Source organism: Hylobates moloch, unplaced genomic scaffold (genome assembly GCF_009828535.3).
Source record: "Hylobates moloch isolate HMO894 unplaced genomic scaffold, HMol_V3 SCAFFOLD_1, whole genome shotgun sequence".
In the NCBI taxonomy this organism is placed as follows: Eukaryota; Metazoa; Chordata; class Mammalia; order Primates; family Hylobatidae; genus Hylobates; species Hylobates moloch.
The window spans coordinates 149997816-150020730 of record NW_026652276.1 but is presented as its reverse complement, the minus strand read 5'-3'; the positions used below and the strand labels follow the sequence as shown (position 1 = coordinate 150020730).

Here is a 22915-nt window from a genome sequence, read left to right as displayed (position 1 = left end):
CAGGAAAAATTGTGAAGAAAATGAAGGTTGTGGTACTAAGGTTCTATGCTGTTTTTTCCTAACGTAGGAATTGGCCTGATATCATGGTCCTGTTCAAGTCTTCCATGCCTTTCATTTGTTAACATGTCCTAGGTTTTTTTTCTCTGTATTTCTGTATATCAATCTTCCCTGCTGATGCTGTGCTTAAGAGGTCCAAAGTTAAGGATAAGCACGAATGGAGGATGAATGGAGACACACAGGGCAGAAGCTCTTGTCCACAGCTGGGACTGAACAGCATGGCTGAAACTGTTAGTTCTGTCTTTTGGGACCAGTTCTAGATAGATGGAGCACAGTGAGAAAATGAAGAAATAAGAACCCACCTGGTCTTGTCTCACTGTCTTGATTTCTGTCAATTGAAAGGTCTTGAAACCTTGAATTATGTCTATCAAATAAGACATACTCTTCTATTTCACTCTGAGTTGTGAGCTAGTAACAAAAAGTATTGCATAGGCTCTTCGTTTTAACTGTAATGGGCTGTAGAGACATAGTTGTCATCAAGAGTAGGAATATTTCCAGGAAATATGAAGTGTATCTAATGAAGACCGGGAAAACAAAAATATCCATTAACGGTCTTAAGCAATCTTAACGCAATTTTAACTTTACAGCCAAATTTTGGACAGGAAGAAAGTAACAGTTATGTATAAATTAAAAGAAAGACAAAGGGCCAGGCACAGTGGCTCACGCCTGTAATCCCAGCACTTTGGGAGGCCAAGGTGGATGGATCATGAGGTCAGGAGATCGAGACCATCCTGGCTAACACGGTGAAACACCGACTCTACTAAAAATACAGAAAATTAGCCGGGCCTGGTGGCGGGCTCCTGTAGACCCAGCTATTTGGGAGGCTGAGGCAGGATAATGGTGTGAACCCGGGAGGCGGAGATTGCAGTGAGCCAAGATCACGCCACTGCACTCCAGCCTGGGCAACAGAGTGAGACTCCGTCTCAAAAAAAAAAATTAAAAAAAAGACAAAGATATTAATTCTGAACAACGTGAGCAGACTTGGACTATCTGAGGAACAAGTAGATACTGTAAGTGAATTATACTTAATTTGTTTTAACTGGGACATCCTCTAAAATATACTACAATCTGATTTAATTATGAGAAAGAACAAACTCTACTTCTAGTTTTATATAACTTTAATTCAGTGTTATTTTCATTATGTTGATTCTTATATGAATGTTGGGCACCCAGATTTTAAATAGAGATTCATTAAAATATTCTATGGTAATTTTGTAGAAATTTTAACACATATTTTAAATGGAAGAGAAAGAATTTTAAGAGAAAATTTAGCAGAAAGATTATTTAATTTTACCTGTGAGTACAGTAGCAATCACAACTGCTTTATCTTGTATCATTCCCATGGGTTACTAGGTATAGCAGAAGTTCATATTGTTGGAATAATTTGATAGAATGAAAGCAGAATAAAAATAGAACAAAAAGGAATCTAATTCTACTTTAACTTATTGTCAAACTTTTAACACATCACAATCGAGGACTGGAGAAACTGCTTACAAAATGCACTTGAATAAAATCATAGAATACTGGAGCTAGAAGAGGTTTCAGAAGTCCAGAGCAACTCTTTCTTTTCTGGCAAGGCAGAGTGGCTGAAGAGAGTAGAGTAGTGGATTACAGCCCGGATTCTAGAGGCAGTCAGCCTGGGTTCAAATATGGCTCAACTTCTCACTACCTGTTTAACCTTAGATAAGTTACTTACCCCTCCATGCTTCCTGTGAAAGGGAGAAAATAATGTACATCATTAGGTGGTTGTGATGATTAAATTCCTAAGTGCTAACCCCTTAAGATGGTGCCTGGTACTTCGTACATGCTTTTTATTATTGTTTTAACTGAGAACTAAGTTATGCAAGACCTTGTAGACTGAAATGAAGCATTTACCCTCAATTCTGAATGCAAAAGTTGCACTTTAAAGGGTAAATGAGGAAATTAATTGATGAGCCATTTCTGTTTGAAGAGCAACTATTTCTATATCCATCTATTACCACCCGAAGCCACAAAGTGCACACTGGGGACATCAACTGGAAGTTTTATAATTTATCTATGCCCTGCCTGTGAAAGAATGGTAACAGGACACATATGATTTCTTCAGTTTCTATACTGGGCCACATCTTTGTTGAGGTAAAGACTATTATATTAAACTGTCTACTTCATATGACAATGTGGGATTCTCACAGACATCTCACTACTGTCACTTTCACATAACCTATTGCTTCCACCCCTGCAAATCAGTAAATTTTGGTAAATTGTTTATCTGTTTAGCCTAAAAGCCTAAGAGCCATCATCGATTCCTCTGTTTTTCTTAGCCCACTATCTCCTTCATCCGAGTGATTATGAGAGGAGAGCAGTCTCCCAACAAGACTGACAGACTGGATATTCACCAATAGTAGGAAGTTGGTTTGCATGCAGGACAGTTCACAAAACTCTAATAGAGATGACATTGCCAGAGTTTGTAGCACTAAGATTCTCTGTGGGACAATTTGGCATACAATGGCTCATAACTGGAGTCTGTTTCATTTGTGTTAGGATTTTCTTCCCAAGTAGCCTAATTGCCGCAAGAACACAGACTCTTCTCATATTACTTATGGACTCCGTAATGTGCAAAATAGATACTTCATAAATTCTTGTGTATTGATTATTATTCTCTCTGGAGAATTACAAGAAGTTCAGTCTTCCATAGGTCAAATATTTCTCAATTTACCTCAGTGTTACTTTAAACCTGCATTTTAGCTAATATGCACAAATAGTAAAACCAAGTAATATCTGTTACTTAAAATCAGAGATTAAAAAACACTTCTTTAGAAATATTAATTTAGAGAATATTTCTTTCTGGATTCTGGAATTACCCAATGAACATATCTGGCCCTGCTTGCCCAAGTACAATAATGAGTAATTGGGACAATATTGTATTTTGTATCATAGAACCAGAAGGATGTGACACAGTACAAGTATTGATGAGAAGTAAAAAGAACTACAATAAAGCAGAGACCATCTGTAAATTATTTATGTTCTTTGGAGAGAATAAATTAAATTAGTTGACCCTGAACTGGAAGAGGAGAAGAACCTTTCACTTGTGTAGTTTCAAAAGCCAAAGATTTGTGTAATAAAACAGTAGGGAGAAAATACCAAGGGAGTTCCCAATCAGTGGCTGTAGTAATTAGAATAGGAAAGGAGTGTTTCTTTGACTGCGGAAAACATCAATTCTATACTCTTCTGATTTCTCAGGATGGTCCAAACATTTAAGGAGTGGTGCATTCTGGTCATAATATGTCAATGTCACTCCATCAGCAGTCTCAGAACTCATGAGTATTCACTTGACCACACCATTCTTGTGCAGCAGGAATGAATAATGCTGACCTGGAAACTGGTCAGTGTCTATGGCATGTACGGGCTTTTCTTTAGGGGAACAGAGAAACAAGTTAGGAGGCCATTGCAATAATCTAGATAACAGGTGATTGTGACTGAACTTGAGTGGTAGTGGTGGAACTGGAGTTGGAAAGAAATGATAAGATTGCAGATATATTTTGAAAGTAGCCAACAGGATTCGTTAAAGGTAAGACGAGGTGTGAGAGAGAGGAATGAAGGGTGACACTAAGTCTTTTGATCCATGCAAAATAAAGGGTATGTCGGCAACCACTGAGATGGAGAAGGTTGTGAATGCAACACATTTCAAGGGAGATAGAGAGTTCAGCTTTAGATATGCAAACTTTGAGTTGTCAGCTAGAAATTCAAGTAGAATTGTTGGGCAGGTAGTTGGATATGTGCATCTCAAGTTTGTGAGAGAGCTCTGGGTTGGGAGCTCCAGGATAGAATTTGGAATTAATCAGTATGGATAGCATTTGAAGCTATGTAATTGGAGATCACTATAGGAGTGAGTCTGTGTGAGGAAGAGATGAGGACTGAAACTGAAAAAGATGGTGAATACTGCTATGAAGAAAAAAAAAATAAAACAAGGAAGGGACATAGGGATTAATGGAGAAAGTATAATTTTAAGAAGGGTAATATTTGTGAAATCAGAGATAATTACTTTTCCTAAGAAAAGACTAAGACAAATTGAGAAGAAGCAATAATGCAAGACATAATAGAAAAAATTCTCCAGAGCAGGAAAAACAAAAAAAAACAGAGTTTATAAAGCAGAATAGCACATTGTATTCTGAGCAAAGTTAATGAAAGTAGACTCATATCCATAAATATTCTCAGAAAAATGTTGACCATTAAAGACAAAGAAGCCATCCTATAAGCATGCGGAGGAAAATTTATCTGTAAAGGAATGAAAACAGGCTTTTTAGGTTTTCTCCATAAAGAAAAAATGTCAAAAGGATGTTGTCCAGCCAGTTCATATACCCAGCTAAGATTGCGTGTTACTACACGAAGCATGAAAGGACTATGGAAATACCATTTTGTTCCCTTATAAAAACAAAGTCAAGAATTTTTTTACTTATTGAGAATCTCACTTCCAAGAACTGTGGTGAGCAATGGTACAAATAAACATAGAGATTTAAATCTAATCAATTGTTACAAAAAAAGACAACAAGAGTAAGTACAAAAAGAAACAACACATTCTTAAACAAGAAGTATATCTTATAAAAGTATTCATGTATTTGTAAATATGAACTTAATTCCAGAAACAGACTTGAGATAGATGACATGAATTTTAAAAACTCAGCAATAAGACACATTAAAGACAAGTGAGATAAATTAATCAAAAAGAGAAGAATATGAAGAATATAAAACTTAGCCTCAGAATGTATATTTAATGTCATGTATTTTGTAGTGGTAAGTCAGACAACTATCTCTAAGAAAGTCTAGTAAATAATGTGAACAGGTTTTACAAACAATTGTGAAGATTCATAGGGCCTCTAAGGAAATATGTGTACACACACACATGCACTGTCCAGAAGAATCCCAACTATTCTTGGTATTGTGACCTGAAAAAAAGTTTTTTCACTTAAGTTCATGGAGAAATAAGCACTGAATATCATCAAGGACAGTATCCTTGACTCCTTGACAACACACGCATATTAAATATCCACTAAGTTTCATAGTACTGGCTTTTTTTTTTTTTTTTGTAGAGGCAGGGTCTTGCCATGTTGCCCAGGCTAGACTTGAACTGGACTCTCAAGCATTTCACTCGCCTCAGCCTCCCAAAATGCTGGGATTGCAAGTGTGAATGACCATATCTGGCCAGAACTGTTTTTTTTTTAATAATGTCACTTAATATAGGTTTATGATATGGTGGCAAAAATGATTTACTCCAAGTAATTTTTACCAAAGGCTAATTCTTTCTGATTGTGTGGTTTAATCTTGCTATAGGTTTTTGAGTGTCTAGAGTTATATATATTCTTCTAGTCATCATTTCTAAATATTGTCTTTCTTAGCTGATACATTGAAATTGTTGAGAAGTGATTTGAGATTGTGCTTCCTGAAATTTGATAATAAAATGCTATAATCTAGATTACCAGTGAGGTGATAATCTTTTGAGAGAATCACTGAACTCAACAAATCTTAAATGGAAGGCATGTTTAACTGGAATGCTTTCTTGCCCCTCATTGGAGGTAAGGACATAATAAGTAACCATTCAATCATCATCATCATCTGTAATTCAATACTATTATATTTAAACTAATAGCACAATTCAGTAGTATAGAACTAATGGTATAATTCAATACTATTAGTTCAAATAGTTCAAATCTAATAGTATTGAATTGAATTGTCAAAGAGAGAAAGTCATATCAGACATAATGTAAAAGTAGGCAACATTTTTTATAATTTTAAAATTTGAATTTAGGTAAGATATATTTTACTGTATCTTTGGAAAACATTATTGCATTTAAATTTATACTGTTCACACTGTCATGGAATAAACATAACTTTGAATTGTATTTCATAATGTATACGACTGCGTTCTATTCCATCACATGTCATGTTCTCTTTCATTTTATGTAGTTGGATTGCTTTTCTGGTCTGAAACATCAGAATAATACCTTGTGAGATGAAGTAAGGGGGTGAGGAACAGCTTATGTGTTATAAGCTGGAGTGGGAACAAGGCATTGTGTGTAGCACCCCCTCTCTCATGTCAGCCTAATATGCTCATAAGAATTTCAGCTTGGTCTTTGCCTAGTTGTATTCTAGCCATAGGCTTAAAAATCTTGTGGGTATTTTGGAACCATTCTGTTCCTTGGTGGTTCACAGTATTAAATGAGACCTTATTATGTGTCAGGCACTACCTCAAGGCACCTGGGATGAAGACATACATTAGGTAGGATATGGGACTGTAACAAAGAGATCCCAAAATATAGTGGCTTAAACAAGGCGGTTTTTTATTTTTAAATTTGGATAGGTGCTACAGGCTTGGTGTAGCAGTGGCTCAGCCATGTTGGAGATTTAACTTCTTGCTCTGCCATTCTCAGAATGTGGCTTCAATTTCATGGACCAAGAGACCACTCCAGGTCTCATGCCAATTTTGCATTCTAGCCAATGGGAAAGGAGAGAAGCAAGGGGAAGACATGTCTCCTTGCTTTTTTAAGGGGAACTATTTAAAAATTACATATGTGACTTCTGCTCATTTCCTATTGCTAAATCTTAGTCACATGGCCACAGCTAACTGCAAGTGAGGCTGTGAAATGTACCTATAGCTGGATGGCCATGTTTAGCATAACCTCTGCAGGTTCTATTGCTGACAAAGAAGGGGACAATAAATATTGTCAGATAATTAAAACAGGCCCTTTCTCATGTGGAGAAGGAAGTAGGCGTGATCCTTGGCTTAAATTTGGCTCAAAAGTTAGAATTTACTCTTTTAATTCTATTCATATTCTTCATGCTAGTTATACACCATTTTGCTTAGCCTGCCAATGCTGCTCTCCCCTGCAATCTCAATTTATGGACATTTAAATATAAAACAGTATAGAATTTACAATATGTTAACTGTATTTCTTCTATCCCATCCTAGTGGCTCATGTTACTAATTCCCCCACATCTCATCCAATATCTACTCAAGTTGGCCAAGTGCATGTCCCTCATTCTACTATGAACTCCTAACCAAACTAGAAAACTGTGGTGAGCAGAGCCAAGTTCATAGTAAGCATCCAATAAATATTTGATAGATTTTTATTAAATTGGTAATGAAAGTTAGCACAAGAATTGGATGCTGAACAGAGCAAGAAAACTCAATCTGATCCTGTCCAATTTAAATGTAAACTGAGCCTACATTATTTCTGCTTTTCACTCTCTCCTCACTATGACATTTATATGCTTGTTCAGTTTAGGGCTACACGTAAGAATGACCATGAACATTTGACTTGGGAAAGGGGAATCAGGAAATTGTTCACCTTCTTGATCATTTTGTCAACCCCTCTTTCCCAAAGGAGACATTTATGTAGCCCAATAACTTTATTAAGCTGAAATAAAATATATCTTCATGTTTTCTTTCTATATAATTTCTGTAGAAAACATATAATTTGCATTCATTTTTATAGAAGAAAAGAATCTTGAAAAGAAACTTTTAATTTTATATACCAGCATAGGAAATGTAGTCACTAAAGTGAAAAAAGACTGAAGACAAGGGGGGCGGGGGAGAGACAGAGAGAGAGGAAGACAGCTATGATTTTTAAAAAGTTATTGTTATTCATAGCTACTTATCTTGTGCCATGAATGATAAATGAACAACTAGTAGAATGGTAATACAGTACAATACATTGAAAGCCAATTACTAATGATATATGAGCATTAAAAAACAACTACAGCTAAATTGTAGCAAATCAGTCAGAGTATTAAAAATGTTAGATTTATGAAAGAGTGGAGTACTCTTAAAGAACATCTGCAAAATCATAGATGCAATAATGGCATTATACTTCAAGCTGATGAAGAAAATGGTATAAATCACATCATCTGACTTGGAAATTCTCCCAATGCTTGGAACTTTATTTCAAGAGAACCTTATTTCTGAATTAAATGCCATAAATTTGAGAATTGTATTCACTTTGCCACTTGATCCATTTGGTAATACATTTCGTATGAGCCTCCATAAAGGGTTTCCCCCTGACCTCAGACTGAAAATTACTGTTTGTCTGAGTAGTGTTCTTTCCTCTTAAAAGGTGTTTACTTAGGTTGTGTTCACGCTGTCCTCTCGGCCAGGACTCTTTAGCATCTCTGAACTCAGTGCAGCTCTTGTCATTGATTTGGGCTCCTTGGGTATGACAGTATAACTTAGCAATTTTTTTTTTTAATACTAGCACTGCATATGACATAAAACAGTTTTTCACTCAGAAGTTGTGTTTCTCTTTTGTTGAGATAATGAAACAAACATTTCACACAAATGTTCTTTGTTATAATGCTCAAATTTTACCATTAGAAATTCATCTCAATTAAATTGTACAAAGTATTGATATAAAGTTTGACTGTAGTGGGCCAGACCTGGGCTAAAACACAGAATGGGTTTATCTAATAGTCATATTTTTTCCTGTCTCTCATATTCATGCTCTAGGCATTAATATGATAATGTTATGTTGTCAGCTAAAGTACCCTATTTATCATATTTATTATTAATAATGAAGTACTCTAATAAAATGTATCACCTAAAGGAAATAACAAGTGTTATATGGTCTTGCAGTAATAATCTTTTTATTATAGCACAGGCAGGGCGATGCTGTATATATATGTGTGTATATACACATATATATACACACATATATATACATATACATATATACACACATATATATAGCAAACACATATAAACACACATAAACGTAGATGTATTTCTGAAGCATTTAAGAAATAGCCCAATTCAGATTAAAGGAACTATTTCTTTCTCACTCTGTGAACACAAAGCAGTACTAATATATAAAATGAGAGTAGGGAAACATCGTACGAATTTTATGAAGTAGAAATCATCTCAGTAGCAACAGATATGCTATTTGAAAAGTAGTATAAATAGAAAACAGAGGAACTACCAGCAACTTTGTAAAGGAGTCCTTCTGTTTATGCTTGTAAATTGCTGGCCACTCCAGCAATTCTGGTCCATATTTGCGAGGATTGTAGATTGTATGCAAACCTATGCCTAATTGTTATGGACGGGGAGCTTTCATTATGCCGACATTTGTCAAGTTTACCTCTAGAGAAGGTAACAATTGAGTCAAAATCTGGCTCCACCTTTGTCTCTGCGTGAACAAGCTATTTTAACCAATTTGAATTTGTTTTTCTCTGTGTAAGGTGGATATATTAATATCCTTTTTAGTAAGTCTTTGTGAGGTTTGAATGGCGTAACTTATGTAAACAGCTGGCACCCAGTAGTTGTCCTGTGAATTAATTGCTCTGCCCCCTGGCTTTGAGGTGCCTTTCTCTGCACTGGCTGCAGTGGGGGTGGCAACAGCTCACTGGAACAGTCCGCAGGAGAGAAGGTTCCTTTAAAAGCAGACGCAGAAACCAGCCAGACAAATAATACTGGATTTATGGCTCATTATTTTTGAATTTGCCCTTTGTGTTCCTTTACACCAGTAGTGAAGATAATGGAGTCAGAGAACAGTAAGTAAACACTTGTTTTCGTGACCTTTTTCTTTTTAGAATTCACCCAAATTTTCATAATCTCTGATTATGTAATTAACTGATTAATTTTTGACAATTAAATGTGAACAAAGAATAATTGTAAATACAATATAATTCACATGAATCAATGGATAGGGTTTTGTTTTGTTAGAATTAGCTCTCTCTCGGGGCTAATATGACCATATTCTAGGTATTAATTTAGCATAAGTGGCAAACTGTTTTGGTTTCTGAGGAGATTTTTTGTTCTGGTTTACTGGTATATAACTGTTTCCTCACCTTTTCATTTCCTGAAATAGCGCCAAGTACAGTATCTAAATTTTGACTAATATAAATCAAAGCACATGCTTTCCTTTCAGTACAGTCCTCTATTTCAACACATGTGCAGGATTTTCCTTTTTAATGCATTAGACATCTGTTATTACTAATGGGGATAAAATGTCACATGTTAAAAACAATACAAGTTATTAAAAGCAGTTCAGATTTTAAATATTTTGAAATTATGCTAGAAAAGTTGATTTTTTTTCTTTTGTTCTGTGGCGGAGTTTTCAAAACATGAATGTGCAAAATATGTTAAAATGCATATGCATATGAACATGTGAATATGAATTTGTAAAAGCTTTCGGAGATCACATTTATCAGGTTCTAATATATTCTTTTAGAAAGTAAATATTAAATTTTACACAATTTCTATGCACCTTCACACACACACACATACACACACACACAACACACACGCTGGGGCTAAGTAGGAAGAAAAACTGTTTGCTAATTGTTTAAAAGTCTGGAATTTCATTAGAAATGTTAAGTGTATTCCTGACTAGTCAATAAATGCCTTAGTGTTAGTATAGATTACTGTTACCTGTTTGTTTTGGGGAAGGTGTTTGTGTGTAAATTATAGATAAACTGAGCTGTGTTTTAGATGAAATCCCTTAACGTTTAATCAAATTTTCCATTTAAGTGTCAGTAGAATGAAAGAGCATGTTTGTTAAATGGTTTTCCTTTAAAATTTTAAACTCTGAGTATTTAATGGTAAATTTAATCCTTATCTTTCTAATTAATTTTAACTTCCTTTTTTGGGGAAAGCTGTCAGAATACATGTTTTGTTGAAGACAGATTTATAAATGAAAATCAATGTTTTCGGCCGGGCACGGTGGCTCACGCCTGTAATCCCAGCACTTTGGGAGGCCGAGGTGGGCGGATCACGAGATCAGGGGATCGAGACCATCCTCGTTAACACGGTGAAACCCCATCTCTACTAAAAATACAAAAAATTAGCCGGGCGCGGTGGCGGGCGCCTGTAGTCCCAGCTAATTGGGAGGCTGAGGCAGGAGAATGGCGTGAACCCGGGAGGCGGAGCTTGCAGTGAGCCAAGATCGCACCACTGTACTCCAGCCTGGGCGAAAGAGCGAGACTCCGTCTCAAAAAAAAAAAAAAAAAAAAAAAAATAGAAAATCAATGTTTTCCCAAAACCAATGATCTCTTTTATGTAAAACAATACAAAAACTGGGAAACTAGGCTATTAGAAGTCAGGATACTGAATATTCTTGCAAGAAGAGACGGACAATGATTGGAAAGGGGCCTGTAGTGTGCTGGGAAGGGTCTACTCTCAAGTATCCAAAAAAAAAAAAAAAGGTATACAATATAACTGCTAAGCATCTTAAATACCTACCTCAAATGTTTTAGAGTTAAAAAGACAAGAGTTCTCACCTAGATAACTAGATCCTGCTCTTCAACTAAGAGTAGATATCATAAATTGTATTGTTGTGTTGCTCTTTTTAGTTTAAAATAACTTTATTATTTTTCTGATTACAAAAGGACGGCCTGATTACAAACCAGGAAAATACAAACAAGCACAAAAAATGATCAGTCCCCCTCTAGCATATATAAAATGAACATTTATATTTATAGATATAAAAATATGCACATTCACAGATATACATGTTCTCATATGAAGCAGAAATAAAATTACGCCTTACACACTGCTTTATAAAATACTTTTTTCTTATCAGTTTTTGGAATTACCTTTCTGCAGTACAAACTTTTTTGATAACTCATCCTTTTAATGGATGCAACAATTTTAATTAAGGACTTAACTTTTTTAGACATCTAGGCTATTTTCCATATTTTGATATTATAAACAAAACTGCGGTGCATATTTTGTAGTGCCATCTTTGTGCATGGTTTTGATTATTTCCTTAGGCTAAATTCCTACAAGTGAAATTTTTGTAGGCAAGTTGTAAGAATACACAAAATGTCATAATGTTATACATATGACTTAGATCTTCCCAATCAGAGCCAAGGTTCAGAGAGCATTCTTGAATCCCTTCTAACTCCTTTCTTGATATGGTAAATTATTTGAACTTTCAGATACTCTTGAATCTCCCCAAGAAGAAACAGTCTTACTCCCAAGGAAAATTCCGTTTTTCTTATTGAGTCAATGACCCTCATCTAATCAATGAGTGTTCTGTAGGTTTTCAGAATAGCAATTCCAGACATTTTCTTTTCTACCATTTTCTGGCTGTTGGTCTTAGTAGTTATATTTAGACCTGATATACATATGTGGGGCCAACGTTTGGTGAAGAACTAGCAAAATTCCTGGGCTCGTTTTCAATGCATAGAAAAATACTGATGCTCACTTAAATACCTGTTTTGGTTACAATAGACAGAAATATTCAATAATCCTTATTATTAAGACATAAATTATTCAAGAAAGAGACATCTATTACGAAAAAAGAGTAAAACTGCCTACCAAATCATGGAGGAAAAGGAAGAAAAGTCAATCCTTTTTAAGGTTTGAGCTAGGAATAAAAACAGTTTACAGGCCAGGTGCAGTGGCTTATGCCTGTAATCCCAGTACTTTGGGAGGCTGAGGTGGGTGGATCACTTAAGGTCAGGAGTTCGAGAGCAGCCTGGCCAAGATGGTGAAACTTCCTGTCTATAAAAATACAAAATTAGCTGGGCATAGTGGCAGTTGCCTGTAATCTAAGCTACTTGGGAGGCTGAGGTGGGAGAATCACTTGAACCCGGGAGGCAGAGGTAGCAGTGAGCCGAGATCTTGCCACTGCACTCCAGCCTAGGCAACAGAGTGAGACTCTGTCTCAAAAAACAAACAAACAAAAAAGACTTTACATATGCAGAATTCATTCTAAAATACACACGAAGGCACTCTGATTGAAATACTTTGGTTTTGCATGTATGTATGTTTCCATGTGTGAATCATACAATCAGCAGGGAGTAGGGGGATTGTGGAATTGAGAAGCAGAAGTTCTGAGGGTGTTCAGTGTAAGGACCCTGAGGTTTGGATTGAAGTATGATGCATATATTCATGTGCATGTAATTTGGGAAGAAGTTGTTGTGTTTTGTTATGTAATGCTTTGAGTTTGGGCCTTTTTCAGCCTGTTTTATGTTAACTTTAGAAGCAGTTGACTGAATTTGATGAAATGTAGTATACTAATAAAGGGTATGAAGTTTAATTTGTGGTTCTGTCATCTGAAACAAAATGGCATCCAATATATATTTTTTAACTGAACTCATCTGCTTTAATTTTAATGGGCTTTGGTGAGATTAGGCAAATAAATAGTGATGAAAGAAATGGCATGGCTTGTTCAATAAGATCTACAATTAACAAAACCACTACTTGTCAAATGCTTGTTAACTATACTCACCACATTATTTGGCCAAAAATATGAACCGATGGTCAGAATATTTGAAATTGGGTATGTTTCCCAAATTGGAAACATTTTAGTACATTTCGGAAAGCTCTTTACCGTCAACCCTCAAATGAACCACTTGAGTTGAATCAAAGCTTTTAAAAGAAATGGGATATTTAATAATTCTCCTTTTAACTTTCTAGGCAAGGAGGAAAATTTATTATATAACATGGTACATATGTAAAAAGAGCTATGCATTTTTAAATGTTGAGAGATTATGTGCAAGTGAACGCCAATTTTATCTTTGCAAAAACTGTTACTTAGATTGCGGGTAAACCTAGGCCAAAGAATACAGAGCTTTTGCCATGATATTGTATAAAGCCACTAGTGTTAAAGTGCAAAAAACAAAAAATCTGTTTGTATAAAGAGGATAGGTTAGGTGACAAATTTTTAAAGACTGTGTAAATGGCACATACAACAGAGGATGTCCAAAGACCACTTCAAGGCTCACATTGCCTCTCTGATGCACCAAGAAGAGGCCCTTTCTTTTTTCCTCTCTGACTCCTTTCTATGGGAGGCAGGTAGAAGCGTCTTAACTTTTTTGGGTAGACAGAGACATATGTCTCAGGGAACCTAAAACAAAGCATGGCACACCACCTCATTTCCAGTTGAACAGGCTGAGTGGGTTCTAGGTTTTCAGATTTCATATCAGCCTAGATAAGGCAGTTTACTTACTCGAAAATAAATTCCCAGAGGATTTACCAAACGTATGGTAACTTTTTCATATAAAAAGCTTTATATGCAAATTTAAGAGTTTTTTTTTTTTTTTTAATGGAGTCTTGTTCTGTTGCCCAGGTTGGAGTGGAATGGCACCATCCTGGCTCACTGAAACCTCTGCCTCGCCAGTTCAAGTGATTCTCCTGCCTCAGCCTCCGGAGTAGTTGGAACTACAGGCTTACTCCACTAGGCCTGGCTAATGTTTGTATTTTTAGTAGAGATGGGGTTTCACCATGTTGGCCAGGATGGTCTTGAACCCCGGACGTCAGGTTATCTACCTGCCTCTGCCTCCCAAAATGCTGGGATTACAGGCCTGAGCCACCATTCCCGGCCGATATTTCAGGAGCGTAGGGTTTACAGTGACCTTCCTGGCAGACTGAAGATTGTGATTACATATGCCATGGACCAGAAGCCTTACCTTTAAATTTATATGTTCTAAAACATAAAAGAGTTCAAGGCAGCAACTTAGATTGGGCACAAAATGTCATATTACTTAAAAAACTTTGATTATATTTAGGAGAAACAGGACAGGTATTTCATAATCCTATTCTATGTGTTATCATGAGCCTTTCTAAAAGGCTGAATCATCATTTTGTCCTACGCACACATTCAACATTGAAATAACATAAACAACAATAGTGGCATTGGCTAAATTTTTATATTGTGTGAGGCACTGTACTTATATGATCTCTTCTGAGTCTTTAAATAGTTCTGTGTTCATGATTTCCACTTTACAAATCAGGATGAGTAGGTTTAAGTTTTAAGTTAGTAATCTAATTTAGCAAGCAACAGAATTAGAATGTGCAAATACTACAAATCCATATTTAGAATGTAGCTGACCAAGAATATCAGCACAGACCAAGGAACCCAGTGTCAAGCACTCAGTGCTCGTCTATATTCTTTAGGGTCAGAGTGAAAAAACAAGTCTCGATTTTTCTTCCAGAAACCACATAATGCCAGGCACAAAATGTTGGTTTCACTTTCATGAAACACATGAAGAAAAATTACAGTAGAACAAGACATAAGTTAAGTATCTGTGAATGGCTCATTAGAGCTAATGATAATTTATATTACTATGGTGTTTTATAGGTTCAAAGGATTGTCATAGTAATTATCTGATTATTTTAATTTTTAAATTTTATTTTGAAGTAATTATAGATTCACAAGACTATGCAAAGATGACGGACAATTTTCATTTTTTACAATATTTCTACTTAAATATAATGATCATATAATCATCACCAAATAATCTTAATCCCTCAGAGTTTGGTCTCTGAAATCCTTGTCTGGGTGTAAATCTTAACTTCAGTATTTGTTAGCTGATTGAACTTGGAAAAATTATTTAACTTCCATATTCTTTAGTGTCCTCATCACTATGGGAATAACAATAGTGTGTATATCCTAAAATTTTTATGAGAACTTTACAAGTTTAACACAGTGTTTAGTACATATAAAGAACTCAACACAGTGTTTAGAACATATGCTGTCATAAGCTTTCAATACAGTTGTTATATTATTACAGATATTACTACTTCTTATTATGGATAATATTACTTCATTCAGATCCAATAATCCAATTTTTTTTTGTTCTCTTTGAGACCCTTTCTGGTTTCTCCAATATTTCACTGAACTTTGGTATTCAATATAGCCAATCAGTTCAAGATCTAGCCAGTATCAAATATAGATTTGTATTACTATCTTTTGAAGAAGTTACAAAATTATCTGCAGTAAAGTAATAGTGCTATCATTCATTCGTTCACTCATTCAAACACGCTTAGAAGATGTTTTTTCTTCTATTGTTCACCAACTGTTTGATCTATTTCCAAATTCTCATAGACATTTTTCTTCTCTTTTGAAGACTGGAAATCATAAAAAACTGTCCATAACAGCTGCTTTGAGGTCATCTACATTTGTTGGCTGCAGGTGGAAATCTCCTTCACACAGGCTGAAATAGAAGGTTGTAAAATTTGGCCTTTGAGGGAGCCAGACCAAACCAGCCTTTTGTATAATTTATCATCCACAGAACATGTTAAGGTGCTTTTGATCTTTGAGGGCAATATCTTTCAAAGTGCTGTGGTGCTTATGTGTGACCATCGGTCCTTTTTGGGAGTCCCAGTATCTTGCTGATTTCAATAGTGAGTGAAGGAATGTTTAAGATGGTACACTGATGACTCAGTTTAATAGAGAGACTCTAGAACTTGCTGAAATCCAATTGTGAAGATCAAATGAGAGAAAGTATGTGAATGGTGCCTTGAAAACAATAAAGCACTAAGTAAACCTAAAACAGTTTATTGTAATCATTTCCATCATGTCGTATTTGCCAAATTCTTTCACAGCATATCGAATGTTCCATGCCTTCTGCCAGATTAAGGGTGGGATTCTACCACATATTGCCATGAAGAGTGTTTGAAAATACATTCATATTTTTCTTTGCATTTCCTCATACTCCTTTAAGAAATGTAGTACAGACACAGAACTAACAATTTGGTATCACAGAAAATGTTGTGAAAATTTATAGGCTTTGGTTTATAGAGACTTGAAGAAAATTTTCCACCTTTCTGGTATTGTATTCCTGTCAGTTTGCATTGGTTCTTTTCTTTCCTTCTCCTCCTCCGCCAGGTTTGGTTTTAAGCTTTGGATTCAAAGAAACCCCAAAGTCAAAACAAAATGGTCAGAACTGCTGACTCTTGTTTTGTAATCTTTTTTTAGTCCAGTATTCACAGGAAGAGAGGGTGCTGACCAGAAATTGGGCCTAACTTCACCCAAAATGTTGGCAAAGTTCAGGAACCTTTGAGTGAACTTGTGCCAAGTTAATGATGTATAGCAAACTTCACCAGTTTTCCAAAAACATTTAAAATATAATTTCATGAAATAATATCATCCTGTAAAAAGTCAAGTTCATACTTAACATTCAGTACTAATCTGCTAGCTCTTTCTGATAAAAATAAAATAATAGTCTAATTTGTATTTTGTATTAAATAGATTCTCTAATTTTTTTAAAGTATCAGGTATATTTTGGAACTGCACATGTAAAATGTACTTGTGGCTTCCTTACCTTAGAAGTTTCCTTTGAAGATCTGTAATTAAGAAAAAAATGTATCCTAAAATCATGCTTATCAAGTTTCATCTCAGGATTTTTACAGCTATGTTATCAATCTCCCAAAAGACTATTTTATAATGGAAATGCTGACAAATGTGATAATAAACACTAATCCAAGGGTCTTAATTGTATCATATGTCTGCAAGTAGGAATTATGCGTACTAGCAGAATATTTGGTTCAGTTTCTAGCACTTAATTTTGCCAAAATCTGCTTTAGCATTGGGCAACTAACTGTAAAAGATGATCAGCCTAAATGACTCCCTGTAGATGGTAAGGGCTCTGATTATTTTTAGATTCCTCAGAAAGCTTAATTATGTCTTTCAAATATGATTTCATTTAGATCTTCTTATGGCTTACATGTCTGAATACTAACAGTAATCTGATAGCTATGGGGAACTTAGTTTGAGACCAAAAGGCAGTGTTCCATCAGTAGAGAGTATATAAATAAATCACCTGCAAGCAACATCTCAGATGGTATTTAGATTCTAAATGTTCAAATGACTTTAAGATTTCAAAAACAAATTATTTTAATTTTCCAGAAGTAACTGACACCATTAGGTCTTAAAAAAAACCTGGTTGAAGTTACTGAAAAGCCAATATCTACTCATATTTCTATCAATGTTCGTTTAGGAGATAATAAATAGTAAAACTATTTTAATGTAGTGGGTATTACATACAAAAACCCTTGTATTAAAAATTAGCTGGGTGTGGTGGCACGTGCCTGTAATCCCAGCTACTTGGGAGTCTGAGGCAGGAGAATCGCTTGAACCACGGAGTTGGAGGTTGCAGTGAGCTGAGATTGCACCACTGCACTCCAGCCTGGCGACAGAGCGAGACTCCATCTCAAACAAACAAACAAACAAAAAGCTTGTATTAAAGGTGCACTGATTTTATGCATTTAACATGAGGAAAACTAAAATTAAAATAATGCTTAGAAAAGTTGAGGGTCAGAATATGGAGGTATACTCGATTTAAGTTCAGGACGTGGATCATTTTGTCTTACCTCTATTGGTATTTGATGAAAGGAATAAGTCAATCCCTTTCTATGTGACTCTGATCCTTACCTGGGTTCAAATTACTCTGAGTAAAATTATTATGAAAATATCTTAAAAGACTACATTTGAGGCAGTTCCCAAACATGTAAACTTACAAATAGCAAAGCATTTATAAACTATTAAAGTTTTTTTAAGAAGGGTGGATAATTCCTCTATTGATAATAGGAAAATAACTTTTCATTTAGAAGTTTTTTAGGTATCATTTACAATGATGAAGAGGTATTCACTGGAGGAATATTATTTGCTTACTAGGAACAAAATGTATTAGAATATGAGGGAGAAGACTAAGGAAAATGGGTGGCTGTGTTTACTCTTCAGGACTTAGGAATGTTGATGGTCCCTGGTCTACATAATTTTGCTTTATTTCTCGTTTTCAAAACTGGTTCTTTCAACAAAATATTAAGAATTCCTAGATTGGAATTACTTTTTTTTCTTTTTATTTATTCAACACTTTCAGAAGATTTTTAAAAAAAGAATGATGTTTAATTTCCAGGGGAACTTGAATTGGTGGAAGAATAAGAAAAAACAACACTCTGTGGGGCTTTGTTGTTGTTTGGTGTTAGCTGTTTATGTATTTTTCTCATTTACCTGTTTATCCTGATGTTCTTATGGTAGAGTTGGAAAAATTCTTGGTGGAAAGACACAGTAAAAGTAAAAAAAATCTTGGGAGTGGGGGCTCATTTCAGAGCTAATCCAGGTCCTATGAAAAGGAAAACTAAGAAAAGTTTTAAATATTCGAAGTACTAATGAAGGGGCTGGGAAACAGGCAAATCCCTGCAATGCTAGAGGGTGGGAGAGTGAACTGGCAGAACCCACCAAGAAGGGAATCTGGCCATTTATATCCACAAACTTGAATCCAGAAATTTCACTTCTAGGTATCAAATATTATGAAATAATAATAAACAGAGAAGACATTTACAAGAATGCTCTTAGCAGCATCATTTATTTTTTAAAAGGAAATAGCTATCTATCTGTAAAGGGCTGGTGTTGTGATACATGGATATGACAATAAGATACGGTAATGAAAATCACATTTGAATAATATTTAAAGTTAAGGGAAAACATTGCACCTTCTATAATGCCAAGTGGAAAAATATTAGTGTCCCAACGTATCTCGAATTAGTTAAATATATTGAATTTATAACTGCACAGGGAAAAAAAGACTGGAAAGAAATAGATGAAAATGCTAATAGTATGGTAATGTGGAATGATTCGAATTTTTTCTTTTTTGAAATTTTGTTTTCCAAAATTTCTAGGATGAGTATATGTTACTTATTAATGAAATGAATTCTATTTCTGAAAGCGTGATTAAGAGAATTGTGTGTTCGCACAGGCGCCTGCCTATTCCTGTGTGTAATGAGGGGCGAAATAAAGTGTTGGAATAATCACTGGGGATTATCCTTTAGGATTACTGAATTTATGTTTAGGTGGGCATTATTCAGTCGGGTTCCCCTCCTCAGTTACCCACTCCCTTCTGAAAGACCCCAGTTCTGGTACTAGCACGTCACCTAGCAGGAATCCTGGAATGGCACAGGTCCAAACTAGAGGCAGCCTCTCAGCATGGACCCGCTTCAACCTCATCTGCATGGCAGGCGTTTTGCAAGGCGTCAGAAGGCATCTCCTCTTTGGACTTTTTGTCTCCCCTGGTAGTCTCTAGAAGCCATTAGAGTGAAAGCTAACTTTCCTCCCTACAGCTGAAAATGTAAAAGTGAGCGCTCAGGCGGCCCTGCTCCTAGAAAGATCCAGGCCCCTTCATACCCCAACCCCTGGCCGGGGGACAGTTTGTAGCGCTGGCTGGTGGCGAAGCTGCAGGGCGCCCAAGGCCCCCTGCGGCCCAGGAGTGACCCGAGTGCACTCGCTCCTTACACTGGCCTGGGGCCTTAAGGCCCTGGGACACGGAAGCTGATGCTGCACTTTAGATGCAAAGCGTAGATTTGCACTCTAGCTAAGGCACTGAATGAACACCACTGTGGCCCTGGGACAAGGAGCTATGGTCCCTCTGGGATCAACTAGGTGGAGAAGGGGAGGGAGAAAGGAAGAGAGAGGGCTCGCGCGCGGGAGAGAGGAAGGTACGGGAGGGAGAGGGAATGGAAGACAGGAAGGGTGTCCCTTCTCAGAGGTCGCACTTCGTCAGCAGTTCCTCTCGACTGCTCTGCCTTCCATATTTCCTTTCCTCAGTTCCTGGACAAGCCTCGGAGGACCAGACAGAACCCTCTGGCTATCAGAAAAGCTCGCACCCCCGGCACCCTTGCGGCGTCTGCTTCAGACCTTCCACGCAGGCGCCCGCTGGAGCGCCTGCTGGGGATGGCGTACCACCAACCCTTGAGGCTTTTTAAAAAGTAAGAATTTCTACTTTATTCTCTCTATGAAAAAAAATGTAAAGAGGAGAGGTTAGATTTTATAGAAGCTCCAAAGTCTGCCATTTGCGAGGAGGGTCACTTCCCACCCACCCAGCCCACGGAAGCTCTTAAGAGCAGCCTGAACGGCCCCGACTCATCCTCACGCTCTCTGACTTCCGCGCTCGCCCGTGACCCCGACTTCACTTAGGGCGGTCGCGTAGATATGAACTCTACAGCAGCCACTCTGCTCAGGGGATGTGGGGATCTTACAATCTCGACCCCGACCTCCAAAAGGCCAGACGTTCTGTCTTGGGGCGTCCCTCCCGGCCCTTTAGCCTCACCCAGTGCCCGGTCCTGACACACCCCAGCACTACCAGACGAGGAAGGGCAGACTCTCCACACCAGGCTCAGCCGCTTTCCTTCTTCTCACAGCTCTCCAAGAGCTCGGTCATGAAGGAGATGTAGACGATGGCCAGGCGGAGGGTCTCGATTCGGGACAGCCTTTTCTCGTAAGCAAACGTGGGCACTTTCCTCCGCAGCTGGTCAAAGGCCTCGTTGAGGTTGAACATCCGCTTCCTTTCGCGGATGTTGGCGGCCTGGCGCTGGGCGTAGGTGATCACCCTTTTCCTCTTGGGGCGGCCTAATAGGGAGACACCTCTTCCGCGCTCCTCTTCCTCCTCCTCTTCTCCGTCCCCCTGGTCCACTTCGCACTCCTCTTCTTCTGGTTCCCCCTCTTCAAACCGCGCCATCCTCCTGGGTCTTCCCTCTCGGAGCGCAAGGGCTGGGTCCCCCAGGGAGACCCCGGGTGCGAAGTCGCAGAGGAGAGGGCGTCTCGGGGAGGCCAGGGACAGGTCTGTGACGAAGTCCAGCACCGTAGCGTCCACGCAGCTCTCCGGATAGGCCGCCATCGCTTCGGCTTGGCCCTGCCTCTCATCGGTTTTCCGCAGGGAGGGGCGAGGCTGCTGGTGGGGATTCTTAACAGCCTTGAATCTGATGGGGCACCATCATCGAAGGGCCAGGGAACATTAAATATTTATAACCAAGCTGATAACAGGATTAGTCGCACCGATAAGGAATGCTCTGACAACGTCCCTTCTCTCGAAGCTGATGGAAGATGACAAGCTTGAGCACGCTTGGAAGACTCAAAGGGACAGGCCTCCAGTTTTGAGATCCTTTTCTCTGCGCCACCCGGGACAGTTCCTTGTTGGCAACAACCCCCAGCTCTTACCTGCTGTGCTTTTTGTGTCTGTCTTCACCCCTGCAGCCAACTAATGTTCTCCAGGCTCCTTAACTCGTGTAGTTCTTTAATTTCGTGTTGGATTTTCAAAGCGAGGATGTTTTCCACCGCGATGGCTTCTCCTTGACTTCAGGGTAGGAGTCTTGAATCTTGCCACCATCTGCCAATGGATGTGGAGCAAGTGCATGTGCTTTTAATGATGTCCTGAAGAGGGGCCCTGCCTGCCTGGGATCCAGGGGAGCTGTTTGTCTGGTATCCCAGTGCAGCGGCTGCTGAAAGGCAAGACCTTCCATTAGCTTAAGTAAGCATGGCAGGGGGGCCGAGAGTGCATTCCCCAGAGTCGCTGTTGGAACCGGCTTTCTTTTTCTTTCCAGGGCATCGCAAATAGCTCTCTTGCCACCTTACAAACCCTGACTTCCAAAGTCTGTTTGGATGCAATCAGCCTAACAATTGAGATACTTGACTTTCCTTTCCCTACCTTTACCTCCTACTCATACAAAATAGGGGATTTTATTCCAAGAGGAAAAGTTATGACGGCAATAAAATGAGAAATTTAAGCTCAGGATATTTTCTATGCTCGGGCTTTGCTGTATACTTTTCAGTGTGGGGGACAAAGCAAACTCTCCTCAAAAACAAAACCACTTCAAGCTCTTTTCAGAAATGCGATTTGCCCTTGATAAGCCAAAGAGTCAATCAGCTCACCCTCTGTTGAGGAGTCTTCGGACTTTTAAATTGCGGATCGAGTATTTGTTCCTGAACAAAGAAAAAAACCTAACACTTCCATCTGGCGTATTTTCCTCATTGATTTGTATTGTCCTACAGTCAGATTTAAGTGCAGAAACAATGATTTATTGAAGTATATTTATGGGAGCTTTTTGGCTATCGTTAGATCGTTATTTTTGAGATAAGAAAGATATTTTAAATTTGGCATAAGAAAAATAAGAGTTACTCATTTTATATTATCTCTAGTATCCCTAATATTTTAACAAAAGGGTTCTTTTTCTTTGTTTGCCAATAACTATGTTTACTTAATTATTCAGTACTGTGTAAAGATTTATTTAAAAGACCCATTGTGTCAAAGTGACAGATTAGAAGATAATTTTAAAGGTAGATTAGAAGAAATAGCCTAAAAAGATGAATGTAGAAACATCCCGGTTCAAAAG

At 37.5% G+C, this 22915-nt stretch overlaps 1 protein-coding gene across 2 annotated transcripts; it reads right to left on the bottom strand.

Annotated features, from left to right (window-relative positions):
* Positions 1 to 511: 511 nt before the first annotated feature.
* On the bottom strand, positions 512 to 21482 carry FERD3L (Fer3 like bHLH transcription factor). 2 transcript variants are annotated; one of them, XM_058446585.1, is made up of 2 exons: positions 20890 to 21482; positions 512 to 571 (listed from the first exon to the last, which is right to left on the bottom strand). In XM_058446585.1, exon 1 carries the CDS (start codon positions 21421 to 21423, stop codon positions 20923 to 20925), a length of 501 nt encoding a protein of 166 aa, XP_058302568.1. In that variant the 5' UTR covers positions 21424 to 21482; the 3' UTR covers positions 512 to 571; positions 20890 to 20922. The 2 variants fall into 2 exon arrangements, with proteins under 2 accessions (XP_058302568.1, XP_058302571.1); XM_058446588.1 differs by lacking the exon at positions 512 to 571 and adding an exon at positions 19818 to 19870.
* Between the last annotated feature and the right edge of the window lie 1433 nt (positions 21483 to 22915).

What these genes read in the sequence shown, in the direction of transcription:
- FERD3L (XM_058446585.1), bottom strand. Translation starts at nt 21,423, where the DNA reads ATGGCGGCCTATCCGGAGAGCTGCGTGGACGCTACGGTGCTGGACTTC.